This window comes from Letharia columbiana (genome assembly GCF_014066305.1).
Source record: "Letharia columbiana isolate WasteWater2 chromosome Unknown Sc0000003_s0, whole genome shotgun sequence".
Classification (NCBI taxonomy): domain Eukaryota; kingdom Fungi; phylum Ascomycota; class Lecanoromycetes; order Lecanorales; family Parmeliaceae; genus Letharia; species Letharia columbiana.
Genome location: NW_023501039.1, coordinates 1501743 through 1515167, shown reverse-complemented (window position 1 = coordinate 1515167; position 13425 = coordinate 1501743). Strand labels below are relative to the sequence as shown.

At 48.4% G+C, this 13425-nt stretch overlaps 5 protein-coding genes across 5 annotated transcripts; 3 read left to right on the top strand and 2 right to left on the bottom strand.

Moving 5' to 3' along the window:
• Nucleotides 1–50: 50 nt before the first annotated feature.
• Nucleotides 51–1679, bottom strand: HO173_001976 (uncharacterized protein; the record flags this gene model as incomplete). Its single annotated transcript, XM_037303912.1, has 4 exons — nucleotides 51–1109; nucleotides 1169–1449; nucleotides 1510–1554; nucleotides 1613–1679. The coding sequence occupies 4 exons, from the start codon at nucleotides 1677–1679 to the stop codon at nucleotides 51–53; spliced, it is 1452 nt and encodes a 483-aa protein (XP_037169634.1).
• Nucleotides 1680–2515: 836 nt separating this feature from the next.
• On the top strand, nucleotides 2516–3722 carry HO173_001975 (uncharacterized protein; the record flags this gene model as incomplete). The annotated part of the gene is made up of 3 exons (XM_037303911.1): nucleotides 2516–2539; nucleotides 2595–3308; nucleotides 3465–3722. The coding sequence occupies 3 exons, from the start codon at nucleotides 2516–2518 to the stop codon at nucleotides 3720–3722; spliced, it is 996 nt and encodes a 331-aa protein (XP_037169633.1).
• Nucleotides 3723–4213: 491 nt separating this feature from the next.
• On the bottom strand, nucleotides 4214–5777 carry HO173_001974 (uncharacterized protein; the record flags this gene model as incomplete). Its single annotated transcript, XM_037303910.1, has 4 exons — nucleotides 4214–4355; nucleotides 4501–4712; nucleotides 5139–5193; nucleotides 5341–5777. 4 exons carry the CDS (start codon nucleotides 5775–5777, stop codon nucleotides 4214–4216), a joined length of 846 nt encoding a protein of 281 aa, XP_037169632.1.
• Nucleotides 5778–6658: 881 nt separating this feature from the next.
• Nucleotides 6659–7206, top strand: HO173_001973 (uncharacterized protein; the record flags this gene model as incomplete). Its single annotated transcript, XM_037303909.1, has 4 exons — nucleotides 6659–6704; nucleotides 6788–6944; nucleotides 7000–7020; nucleotides 7176–7206. The coding sequence occupies 4 exons, from the start codon at nucleotides 6659–6661 to the stop codon at nucleotides 7204–7206; spliced, it is 255 nt and encodes an 84-aa protein (XP_037169631.1).
• Nucleotides 7207–9402: 2196 nt separating this feature from the next.
• Nucleotides 9403–11758, top strand: HO173_001972 (uncharacterized protein; the record flags this gene model as incomplete). Its single annotated transcript, XM_037303908.1, has 2 exons — nucleotides 9403–10480; nucleotides 10554–11758. The coding sequence occupies 2 exons, from the start codon at nucleotides 9403–9405 to the stop codon at nucleotides 11756–11758; spliced, it is 2283 nt and encodes a 760-aa protein (XP_037169630.1).
• Nucleotides 11759–13425: the final 1667 nt, after the last annotated feature.

Genomic DNA, 13425 nt, shown 5'->3' with positions numbered 1-13425 from the left:
CGCCGTCGCTATGTGTCATGCATACATCTCTGTCATTAGTCGAACCCTGGTTAATTAAAGACCGACCCACTCCTCAAGTCTTGCCCCTCACCACTCATCAAATCTCCCGCGCCACCATTCCAGCTTCCCCCGTCTTGACTGCTACCACTGCCCACGTTACCTAACCCCTTCGTTGCTTTTATCTCAAGTCCAGCATTTAGTAGGCCCATCCTCAGTAAGCGCAGATGGGCCGTACGCTCGTATTCCTCTGCAGTAGCCAACGCCTTGGCATGCACTTCGCTTCTGTTATCCACTTTTCTCCCCAGCAGCACGCGATCAACGAGATCAAGGCGAGCGTCAAGGTTGCCGCGCTTGATCATTTGGGAGAGTTCGAGTTCGATGTTTGGCTCATCTGTATTGAATGCTATTGCAAGAGCTGAAAACGTGACGCAAGAGAAAGGGATAAAGTATTGCTGTATAGCTTTACTGCGGACTTCGTAATAGAGCTGGGGGATGTGGCGTTGAAGATAGATGTCAAGGAGGTAGTCAGCTTTGTATGAGTCAAGAATAGACAGACATGCTGAGTATTTGGAGGAGACGAAGTAGGATATGGCGCGACGGATGTGAGGTTCGAGTTCAAGGTAATTGCGGAAGCCAGAATTGTCGAGGACTTGCTTTTGAAGCTCCTCGCGGGTCATCGAGGCGAGTGCGCAGAGGCCACCGTAGACCGCGATATCATTAGGGGTCAAAACCTCATTGTAGGACTCTTCGTCCGCTGGATCGTCGAGCTTGGTTTGTGACATTCTAGGATTTGTGCTTAAGAACTCCTCGGCGGCTTCCTTGTATTTTGCTTGGGCCATGTATGTGAGGCCCGAGGCAGCGGACAGCTTGGCGGAGTTCTTCTCAGCTTCAGGATACTTCTGATTGCCTGATTGACCCCGTATACGTTGGACGTGATTTTGAGCGGCGAACCAGCTGTGCTGGTCAATGCAGACGTTGATGAGGTGCATGTTCATGATCACGATGTGAGAATTCGTGGTACAAAAGTCACGCATTTGAGAATAGGCTTTATTGGACTTTGAGAGTTCACCAATGCGGTGGTAGTGGTGGCCGAGGTCATCGTACCCCATCTTTGAAAGGAGTTGTTAGCTCATTAGCTTGTGTGTGTTCGTGAGGAGACATAGCGTACCCTGATGCTCTCCTTGATCAGGTTGTTTTTGTAGCCCTTCAACTCCAACTCCATTTTGTCAGTTGCGCCTTTTACTTGCTTCTTCATTCTGTCAATCCAGTCCAAGTCCGGCGTGGCATCGGTATCATTAGGGGCAATCTCGCGAAGACATGACACAGCATTCTCGTAGCGCTGAACATCGGTTCCTTGCTTGGCTTCAGCAATAGCTGCTTTCAGTGCTTCCAAGAAGAGATACGAGGAAGAAGTTCCGATGAGTAGCAGTCGTTCGAAGCGCGTTCGGCCTGTTGAAGCAATTAGAATCTGGGTCTCACGGAGCGTATAAGAAACATGAAGCCTTCTACCTCTGTAATTCGCAATGTAGGCCTCGAGATCCAGCTTTGGTGGCTCTATGAGAAGGTCAGCTAGAGTATGTAATGAGCGAAAGCGCCGGTCACAGATACTGACCTTCTACAACAACTCGACCAGCTCGACGAGCTTTGGTGAAGTACTGCGGCTCAGCTTGAACAGCCATGACCCACTCAACTCAAATGTCCGAGCCGGAACCCCGAGCCAGTAATTTGAAGGCGCAGTCAGACAGATGTACGGGAATTGGTTGATTTTAGATGCGAAGTGGACGTTTCAAAATAAGGGTGTTGATACACCTGAGGTTAGGTAGCTGGAGTCACTCTCAAGCACAGGTATCTAACTTACCTAGGAGGTTAGGGCTTACCCTTGGCGTGACCGGCTAAATGTCGATCATCTGATTGGACTAAAACCCTAATGCGCGCAGCACGTGACCTGTTCGATCATTGCATTTGCATGTCCTGGAATTACAGCTTTGCTATGTGCCTTGAAGAGGATTGGGAATAGTTCGTTGTATTATGTTAACACTTTCAACGCGCCCGATCAATTTCAGGTCGTCTTTCTTTTGTCGAAGATTTGTCTCAGGCGGCGACAATAAAATACAGGGTAGGTGAACCCATATTACTCCTTTCAAACCATGAACTCATGCTGGGGACAGCCGGTGATCGCGTTGTTCTGCAGCTGAAAGGGAGAGATCCGTTCATGACTAACGTACTTCGTCAAGATGGAAAGACGAATCTTCAGCAGTAAGTCATCTCTTTGGAGCCATCTCTTCCGGCTTCGTACTGCATTTGGAGCGACAAGTCCTGTTCTAGAAATGGAACAGTTCCAAAACTCGTCTGGCAATTGGGGTCCGATGCTAAGAGAGATACGCTGACTCCGACATGACTCAGTGGCGACATCTTGCATAGCGAAATCATTGGCAGAAACACAAGAGACTTAGTGAGGAGTAGTAGAGGAGCCGACCTCAGAGTCTACCTTCCCACCTTGGCTGAATATGTCACCATGACTCCTCGCATTGTGACTCCTGTGGGACTACTTAATTCTCTGCCATGTATACGCGGCTTACTTCTTCCACCAGTAGATCTACCCAGTGGACGCCAATCTCATAGTCTCGTTGCTAGATATCCACGCCAGTCCTTCACCCTCAACTCACGGTCCCCCTTCCTTAGAGATTCTCGAAGCAGGCACTGGGCATGGAGGATTAACATTGTACCTCGCTAAAGCTGTTCACGCAGCAAATGCTCTACGACCCAACACCAACAACCCAAGTAGTAAAGCGGTAGAAGATTGTCAGTCAGCACCCCTTTTCAAAATTGGTGCTCCAGGTTCTCCGAGGTCTTCCGGACGGGAAGACGATCTGAATTCACGATCAAAACCCTCCTATGAACATAGTAGTGATGACCGGCAAGCGGTCATCCATACTCTAGACGTATCTTTGAAACATTCAAAACATGCAGAGCAGATTGTAAAAGGGTTTCGCCAGGGACTCTACTTCAACGATATTGTCTTTCATGCTGGTGATATCTCCGGGTGGATAGACGAGCAGGTCTCCAATCGTGGACTTGGGCCTGACGCAAAAGCATTCTTGTCACATATCGTGCTGGACATGCCTTCTTCATTTCATCATGTCGAAAAAGCGGCGTCTGTATTGCATACCAACGGTAATCTGGTTGCCTTCAATCCCAGTATCACGCAGATCATTTCTATTGTTAAAATAGTCAAGCAACTCAATCTCCCTTTGGTCCTTGACAGTGTTCTCGAGCTTGGACTAAACGTCTCGGGAGGCAAGGACTGGGTTCGTACATTTCGAAATAATCCCTTCCTTTTTCATGCCGAGGTCTGAGTTGCAATACATATTTCTGGAGCAGAAGGCTCTTTCTGGTCCCGAGACGTGTCTTGCGAGTCTGAGGTTTGCCTTTGAAAAGCAACGCTGACTCCGAAATGTGCGCAGGATGTACGTACTGTCACTCCAAGGGCACTGACGAGGAAGGCAAAAGATACCATACGCGAAGACGATGCTTCAGGGGACGCGGACAAGGATTTAAACGACGGCGCAGTGGCCGACTCCGCTGGAGCAAGTACCGCTGAAGGAGACAATCAACCAATTCACGATCAAGTCAGTGAAATGGAGATCGTCTGTAGACCGAAAGTCGGTTATCGAGTGGCGGGTGGAGGTTTCCTCGGCGTCTGGAAAAAGATGAAGTATTGATGGGCACTGGTGAGTCTTGAGCCCACGAGAGTTGATCATCGTTCACACAGACCTCTGCGCCGCTGTTAAGCGTCGAAGCTCGGTCACTTTCGTGCCGATATCTGACAAAAGGGGGTCTTTACCTCAGGATAAAAGGCTTATCTAATGTCTGGACTTAGGCGGCCTCCTCGAAGGGAGCTTTGGTTCTGCAAAGCTACATCTCAGGGGCTGTCTATGTTGAATCTTGTGGAAATAATATCTCAACATCTTTTCTGAATGTCTTCTTGGAAGTCAAATTCGGCCATTTCACTATTGTTATTTTGTCGGTACGAATAAATACATCAGGACTGGCAGGCTCTCGCCGCAGTTCGAGCGCTGCATGTTTCTTCTACAGGAGCTGCTGTGCTGTAAGAGTGTATGGTCGGTGCTTCCTACCTCATTAACCGAGCCATGCATCGTGAAGACCATCCGGAATAGTCTCAGAGCCCAAAAATTTGCTAGTCGGAGAATTGTCACAATTTGCTTTGTGGCTCTGACAAGGCTTGCGTCCTCTGAATGTTTGCTCTAGCGAGGATCCAACCTGCAACGTCGTTTGCGAAAGTGATCTTGTCCTCCCCCGGCTCAGCGTGTAGCTTGTGGAACCATCCCGGATATCTGGAAAGCTTCCGAGTCAGCATGTCCAAAACGGGACAGATCTCGTATTTGAACGCGGATTTTTAGAGTGTAACACTCTAGATAGAGGCCCTCGCAAATCCCTTCTTCATTGAATCAGGGAAGATGACATCGAAAGATTGCTTACTCCTTGAACTCCTTATCTTTTGCCTTCAATCGTCCAAACCACTGCTTACTGCTCTCGAAACTCGTGACCCGGTCTCCACTCCCATGTCCTATCCAAAAACTTTTCTCATCCTCTACAACTATCCTGTCGCAATTCAACTCTGCTCCCCTGTCCATCATCCCGACCAGCCCTTCCAATGTTCCCGTATCATGACAAAGCTCGTCATCCTCCCACTGATAGTTTCCTAAGTCAGTAGAGCATCTTTGAGATAGAAAACCAAGGCATGACGTATGACTTGAAATATTGAACGAGAGACAATATGTAGACCCGAGATCGGATCCACGAGGAGCCGACCCTCAGGATTTGAGTGATGACTGCCTACTTATCTAGACAAAGAAGCCAGATGGAAGCTTTGAGCCAGCAAGTCTGATGTTTCTTAATAAGATTTACCCTTTAGATTGCAATGATTCACGAGCATTGAGCCTTCAAGGCTGCAGAACCGTTCAAATGAGCAAGCCGGGGAAGTGTTTTTGAGGCCTGATGGACCTCAGAAATTCTGATGGCTTTCTCCCGTCATATCCTACAGCAAAGGATATTTCGTGTCGTGCCGGGTCCCTACGCCCCAAAGACATCCCCGAAGGAGAAAGAAACATGCTTACCTTCTTGCATACTGCCGGGTCCCTGCAAAGCCACCTGGGCTGCAGCTTCTGCACCCTAGATGATAATTTCAGAGTCAGGTTTCCCTATTTGAGAGGATCTTTTGAGCCTTGGAACATGTCCAAAGAGTCGAAACTCCCAAGACATCTATCAAGACTCAAGATTTGGTCCAAAAGAGGGATTATGGACGGCGCAAATACGTACATCTGTCTTTTTGGTAGGACTTTCGCCGCTAACCTACCGGCTATTGCAATCATACGACGAGGCTGTGCTGACGTGTGGAGGGTCAGGTATGGGCTTTCAGCAACATAGCCTCTTATCTGAGATCGTATATCCGAGGGACCACGAGCTGCCCATTGTAGCACTTCCGCACCCCCCATTGAGTGGCCCATCAAGAAAACAGGGACGGACATTGATGCAGCTGTTGCAAGCAGTGAATCAATAATGGAACTTATGTCATTGAGTACCGTCGCTGTAGGCCCAGTGAGACCCCGTTGTGAGGGTGTCTGCACAGAGCGTCCCCAGCCGCGTTGATCGAAGGCATGGGATCTACAGTCATACTCCATATTAGCGTTGCCTTCCTTGACTGGGAATGTGTATCCACGAAACGAAATTACATCTTTCGGAGCGGTGTACAACATAGGGGAGTAAAAAATTGTTTTCCTTCGCTTAATGGGTCTAGCAGACGTTAAGCCCCCCCTATAGGAGGAGATCTGGGGCTTCAGAGAGTCATTAAGTCAGTGAAGGTCTAATGATTAGACCATGCGAATGGTAGACTATCTCACATTCGCGCTGTCTTGATCGCTAATCTCCCTTTTCACGCTGAAGTTTCCAGCTTGCGAAGTGCATAACAAGCACCGGGTCTGGCAGGGTGCCTGGTAACTCAAAATGCCCTCTGGATGGAAAGAAATGAGTTGGAGAAGACTTACTGAATGCCGCGACAAGCGAGGGTGGGAAAAAGAGTGTAGTAACTATTTATATGGTCGGAAAAGCCATGGACGAAGAGCAGCAGAGCGTGAGGAGTTGTTGTGGGCTAAGTATGGCGGACAGTCAATTGAAGGATAAAGTAGGGGGTTGCAGAATTTAGGTGGATAGTTACTGACTATCCAGGTCTTCGTGTACAATTTGTGCCCGTCGGGAAGTGTATGCCTTCGTGTTTCCGGAGTCAGCATCAACTTTTTGAGCCGGGGTTTGAGCCCCGCAAAAAGAGTCTGTAAGCCAACTTATAGCAAACAAAAGTATTCAGATGATGCAAAAAGTAGACTCACCAGCCCTCCTCTGTTGTATAAGAGGTCATTATATTTGGGGCAATCACCACAACAGCAACAAGTTCCCGAGAATTGTTCCCCGTCGGCCTACCTGTACTTGCCTTATCGATAAGATTGTGATAGGGCTGAAGGTGCCCAAAAATGTGGGGACGGTCAATCTGCTCCAGTCAACTGTCTAGTGCTAGAGTATGTTGTATGTATCTCACAGCTGCCGATCAGCTGCCAGAAACGAAGACGGCAAGCTACATTGTGAGATGACTAACCCAGGTCTGCGTCGAGAAGTAATCAACATCTACAAAGGTGATTTCCAAATGCTCCTCCGCATACCCCGTTCCCCAGACCACGAAGGACTACTGCTAAACTGAAGCCGCGGAGATTCGCAGAGCTCCTGAACTTGGGCAAGAATTACCCTCAGGGTTATCCATACTTCCAGACTCACCTGCACAAATCATTCGCCAGTCAGACCGGTCTTCAAGATGAAAAGGATATCAGGAAGGGCATAGAGAGGGCCGAATATGTGAAGAAGGAGATTGAGGCACTGTAAGCATGTGCTCATCATCGCTGAATCAGGTTGCTGATACGATGGATAATCAAGTTATTATTTGAAGCGATATAGGTACGTACATTTCGGAGCCGATCTGTCCCAGTTGGTATTGAATTTGAGTCGCAAGACATGTTTCGGGAGCAAAAGGACCTTTCTACTCCCGAGATCTGGCTCGCAACTCCATTGCCTACCTCGTATAAGCAATGCTGACTCCGAACAATGCGCAGGGCGCTTCGCCGGCGCTACGGTCAAGCTTAAGATACTTCTTGCGAGCTCGCAACGCTCCAAGCTCGAGACCCTCTCGGTTGAAAGTACTATCTTTCTCGCAGCAGTCTTTATTCTTGTTTGCCTACTAACAGTCAATTCATCTCGTCTCTTACTATTTTCTTTCATCAAGAGCGGCTCCATAACAAATCCAATCTCAATGCTCAAAGCTGTCCGCCTGATGGTCGCTTAGTCTTATGTCAAAGATGAATGTTCCAGGCCGCCGCTGAAGCCCTCAACGCGTTCATTCTCTTCACAGATGTTATCGTCCCGCTGGGCTCATGGGATACGCTTTCATGCTCCTAGCGCACAGGCCCGAAGGGGACTACAAACCTTCCATTGCAAATCTCACTATAAGCATCCGGCTCACTTGAGAAGTCAAAGCCTATGAGGGCACAGGGTGTCGCCGTCAAATTCTGTTTGCACAGAGCTTTTTCCAACCACAAATTAAGATCCTGGATGAATCTGTTCTGGGCGTTTGCAAACGGGATGGCCGCACTTATGGTGTATGTTGCAGTCAATCCTCCATGTTCCTCCTCCTCAACTCAGACTGAGGTATAGATTAGGAAGAAACTCATAGTAAGCGTGCCTGACCCGCAAGCTGACCCCAAAAACTTCTCAGGCTGTTCATGAAACGTGCTACAAAATGGACATCTGAAGACTTGGGCCAGCAGAAGAGTTCGAAAGTTTTGTCTGTTTAGCTCCTTTAGATGTATAGGCAGTGGGTATGTGCTTGCATCTTCCAGAAAATGCCGGCCCTGTCGATAGACGAATGGAGAGGGCATGTCGCTAATCGGGCGGTCATTGACAGGAGCTGGGTTAGGAAACGTTCCCCCTCTAGCACCGTACTGAGTTGCAAATCCCGGATCCTGGAGTCTGTATGATGGTGCTAAAGGCAGGCGACGGCAGCCTCATAATATCATTGGTGCAAGAGCGGTTTTCTGGAGGTATAGATGAAGCAAATGTCTGAAAGCTCGAAACATATAGAAATATGGTTCAAAAAGCAACGGGGTAGGACCCTTGGGCAAAGGTTTAGGCGTGCTAGTTTCCATGATCTGAACTCAAGGATCCACCAAGGATGGTGTGCGACGCCTTACGGAGTCCATGTATATAGATCCTCTTATGTCATATTGTCAGCAAGAAAATTGTCGTTCAGAGACAGGTAGACTTGAAGGTACAAAGTGGGATATAAGGTGGGATATAAGATCTTGACAGGGGATCCAGAGGTCTTTCACGTTCATTTGGTTCCTTAGTTCGGAATGAAGGTGACGAGGGTGAATCAATAAAAAGAAAGCCTTCAAATTTTCGTCTGAAAAGCTGAGCATCCAAAAGGAGAAGTACCCAAACTGTGGTCAAGTATTGAACTCAGCTACCACAAGACACGAGCAGGCATTCATTACGGAAACCTTTTCGAATTAGTCATTGAATGATTCAACTCGCAAGCGTTTGATCGGACTTGCGGAGATGCCTGACTCAAATTCACTGCTGTAGCAAAGTAGACTCCGTATCAACGTGACAGGGGATTAAAATGGAAGTACTGTACGAGTACCTTCATCACCATCAGGCTGTCAGCCTTAAAGCACGAGGGGCACTGGCGAGACTAGCTTAGCGCTAAGGCGGGTAGCTCCGCGCTTCTATACAGAATGCGGCGGAACCTTCACCAGCAGCGTTTTCGTTGGATTCATAAGGTACGCCATTCGACTGCTATCATTAATTATTATTGCAATAACCAGAATTGTGATACGCTTCTACGTTGTCGCAATCAGTTTCAACTGCATTTTTGAGAAGCCCATGTCCTTAGCGTCTTCTCCTAACACCCTGACCCGCAACCCGTTGACAAGCTGTCGCAGAGTCTCCTCTAACGCGCATTACACCAGGACTACGATGCTTGCGTGGCTGTGAAGTGGACGACCGAGTGTATTGGACGGGTTATCTATCTTGCTAAATTGCAACAATACCACCGGCAGGAATCTCCTCACGGTATCACAACGTCCTCAATCCTCAGTCTGGAGATTGGTCAACTTCAGCCCCTCGAGCCTAGACCTGAGCACGCAAACGACTTTCCTATGCCTATGGTGGAACGAAGATCCTCACGCAAATCCACCTCCTCAATCACAGATCTGAATACAACAATAGCTACACTGAAGAATACGTATACTCTGTCGTCTCCCTTTCGGTCGACCTTGTTAGATGGCAGATGGAGCACACCGGTTCCCTGGAACCGGACCATTCTACTACAACCAGTATAGTCAACAAAACCACCATCCTCGTCATCTGGCCCGATCCGGCTCTCCAGTGAACAGTGGCAGAGGTAGCTATGCCAACGACACCCCTTCGCCCTCTCGCTCGCCTGTATCACAAGCTTCTTCCCAGAACCCGTATGCGATGTACAGCCAGGGCCATCAGCAGGGTCAGCACGCCATGATGAACGGTGGACAACATCAGAGATTTATGCAGCCAGGCGCGGGCCACAAGTTCCAACATCAATCTTACCAGCAGCACCACGGTCAACAGACCAACCACCACCCGCAAAACCAGAACGGAGGTCACGGTATAGGCCACCAGCATACATTCTCCTCGGGAACGTTATCCAACGTCACTCCTCATTTTACTCCGAACACCCTTCACAATGGCAATTCAAGCAACTCTCAGGTTGGGGGGATTAATGACAACTTCATACCAAATCAGCATTGGCAACGTCAGATGCAGCTCGCCGCAGAATCGAGACAGGCGCAATCGGCGCCGCACCATCATTGCAAGAAAGAAGGGGTAATATCGCGAGTGAGCAAAGCCCTGGAGCCAACGCCTGCCGAAGAGGCAGCTGAAGAAGGTGAAGAAGAGCGCAATCGGGCCACCACTGTTGGAGAGATCTCAAGACAAGATTGGGACGCCTTGGATTGTAGCGGTCAAGGTATGAGGGCGATCTCAACATCCATCTTTGCCTACAAATTCCTCAAGAAACTGTACCTCGACCATAATCGGCTTGCACGCCTTGACCCCGTTGTCGGTCATCTGAGGAGCCTGACACATCTGGATATATCAAACAACCAAATCATGGAATTACCAGAAGAAATCGGAATGCTCGTCAATCTGAAAGAGCTCCTGGTGTTTGACAACAATTTGCAAACGCTTCCTTACGAGGTGGGATATTTGTTCAAACTAGAGACGCTAGGAGTAGATGGGAATCCCTTAGATGAGGATCTAAAGGAGCACATCGTGCACCATGGGACAAAGTCGTTAGTGACTCATCTAAGGGAAAATGCTACACGTATGTATTATCCTTCACATGATAAGGTTACTCTTAATCCCCTATGGGGGCAATCGGACTGACTGACTTGCAGCTGGGACCCCTCCCAATGAGCGTCCCCGTGTGGAAATTGATACGTCTCCTGCCTCAGAGATTCTCAGTGTTCTTTCTTACAACATACTATGCGATAAATACGCTACGAAGTCGCATTATGGTTACACGCCTTCGGACGTGCTTTCTTGGGACTATAGAAGGGAGGTTATTCTCAATGAACTCAAAGATCATGACGCGGACATCGTTTGCCTGCAAGAAGTCGACCGCGAGAGTTTTGACGAATACTTTCGCCGCGAGCTTGCTGTCAACGACTATCGTGGAGTTTTTTGGCCGAAAACAAGGGCAAAGACCATGGCGGAAAAGGATGCCAAATTGGTTGATGGATGTGCAACATTTTACAAAGGAAGTAAATATGTCTGTCTTGATAAAGTTCTCATCGATTTTGCAAACACAGCCATCAACCGGCCGGACATGAAAGGCGAGCACGATACTTTCAACCGCGTCATGCCTAGAGATCACGTCGCCGTGGTAACGTTCCTTGAGAACAGGATGACCGGGTCAAGGATGATCGTCGGCAATGCGCACATATTCTGGGATCCTGCGTTTGAAGATGTCAAAGTGGTTCAAGTCGCGATTCTTCTGGAGCAAATATCGAAGCAAGCGGAAAAGTGGGCAAAGTACCCTCCATGCACCGACAAAGCAGCTTTCCGCCACTCCGAGGTTGATAGCCGAGGCAACCCAGATACTGCAGATGAGCCTGCTCCCGAGCCTAGTGTCTCCCTCGAGTATTCCAGCGGACCTCAGATACCGCTCATAATATGTGGAGATTTTAACGCCGCTGCTGGAAGTGGGGTCTACGATCTCATCACGCGTGGCAGCTTGCCTGGTAATCATCCCGACTTGGGGAATCGGGGGTATGGCAGTCTTACCCGCGAAGGAATGGCTCATCCGTTCAAGCTCAAGTCTGCGTACAGTACGACCGCGGAGCTGAGTTTCACAAATTACACGCCGAGCTTCATCGGGGTCATTGACTACATTTGGTACTCTACCAATGCACTGCAGGTCCGACATCTGCTTGGAAGTGTCGAAGAAGAATATCTGCGGAAGGTGCCAGGATTCCCCAATCATCACTTCCCAAGCGACCACCTGGCACTCAAAGCAGAGTTCTCGGTCAAGCAGCGGAGAGAAACAAAGGGTACGGAGATCACCAATGGGGTGCAGCGAGAATGGGAGCGGAGCAATTGACCAGGCTTCAGCTTGTCCAAATCTAGATAGAGATGTTCTGTCGTGGCTTGGAAACCATACAAATACGGCGTCGTGTGATGTCTCAGAGGGAGGAAATTTGGTGGGGGTGACTTAAGGGTTCTTCTTCCCTCCAAGCATCAGGATTTTTAAATTTCGGTGTTATCTCGCATGCGATTTTAGGGGTTCAGGGTACCTCGAAGAAATGCTTGGGCCTTTCCATCAGCCTGATCGCTGGGGTCAGTGTAGTCGAAAGATACACGTAGGCCTCGCTACAAAAAACTTTCCACTTCGACTTACAATTTGTGCACCTCTGATTCGAAGTGGATTGCTTTTGGCGGCCTGAGGAATGGGATTTGGCGGCCTCGGGGTTTTTTGCCCTGTCCTATAAGTTGTAGGGAGTATTCGTCCTCCGCAGTCAAAACACCAATAGCGGGATGGCAGACATCCAACGGATAGGCGCACCGAATCATTGGGCCTGATGGGGAATGGTAATTGCGCAAAAATTGTAGCGGCGCATTGTAGCGCAGATGTACTCAGCCGCACAGTTGGGAAGAGCACTTTTGTGGGGGTCCAAGATAGGAATGGAAAGAGGTGACAGGATGCGAACTGAAGGATTCGTTGCAGGCAAGCAGTGAGAAGGTGTAAGGGGTGAGTAACAGTGAGACTTTATTAATGTTTATGGAAATGGTTACATCAGACAGTGGCCTCACATTATTTGGGCGTCAGTGGAACTTGAGTGACACGATCGTTCAACCGTTCGGCTGCAGGCAGGTAGGTAGGGTCAAACATGGTTTGAAGGATGTCAACAGCTTTTTTCCCGGCCAGTTGTATGGTAGCTTATTAAGCTTGTATCGACATCATGTTGGAGAAAGATACGAATAAGGTAAGACCAGGCTCCTGTCGCAAGAAAGATGAAGATGGCGCCTTCTTTCCGATCGCTAAGATGCCTGGAAGAAGGTTACGCAGGACTCGGACAAAGCGAAGCAAAGCAAAGTAAAGCAAAGGAATCTTGCAAAGCTGAACGTGAGATACACTAGTACTTGGTGAGGCTTCTGAACACTCAGGGCTCAGGCGTTGAAGATGTCGGTGGCAATCAAGGGTTTTCTTGTAATTATAAACGATCAATGCGTTCAAAGTTGGGGTGGGGGGAAGGGGAAGGGATTTCCCCGCGGCGTGAAACAAAGATGAGATACACGGTACACAATCAATAATACACCACTTTAATGTAAGGTAAACTAAATTAGTGAGTAGGTAATGTAATTACTCGTAATGAATTTCCTGACGAATCAGAAGAGGCTTCTGGAAGGTCCTGAAGATGGAAGAATGAAAGACTTCTATTCCTTCCTTTGACTACTGTAACTTACCGTACGAATTACGAGTACCGTATTCGGAGCCTCTCTCCAATCAATTCCATGCATGGAGCATAGAAGTAGTCCACAAGTTCATATAGCGGCATATCCTTTCGCTCGGAAAATTCTTAAGTATCTAATCTCGCTCTTTACTCTAGTCAAGCATCAGCCGCACCACTTGTCGCCTGGCAATAATTCATCAGTCCATAAGTAACAGAATTGGACCAGGACAAGCTTGATGATTCCCCCCCCCCCCCCAAAAATCGCCAAGTCATCCCAGATGTCCTTTCTCATTTTTTGATTCCTCGTTGTTTAAAA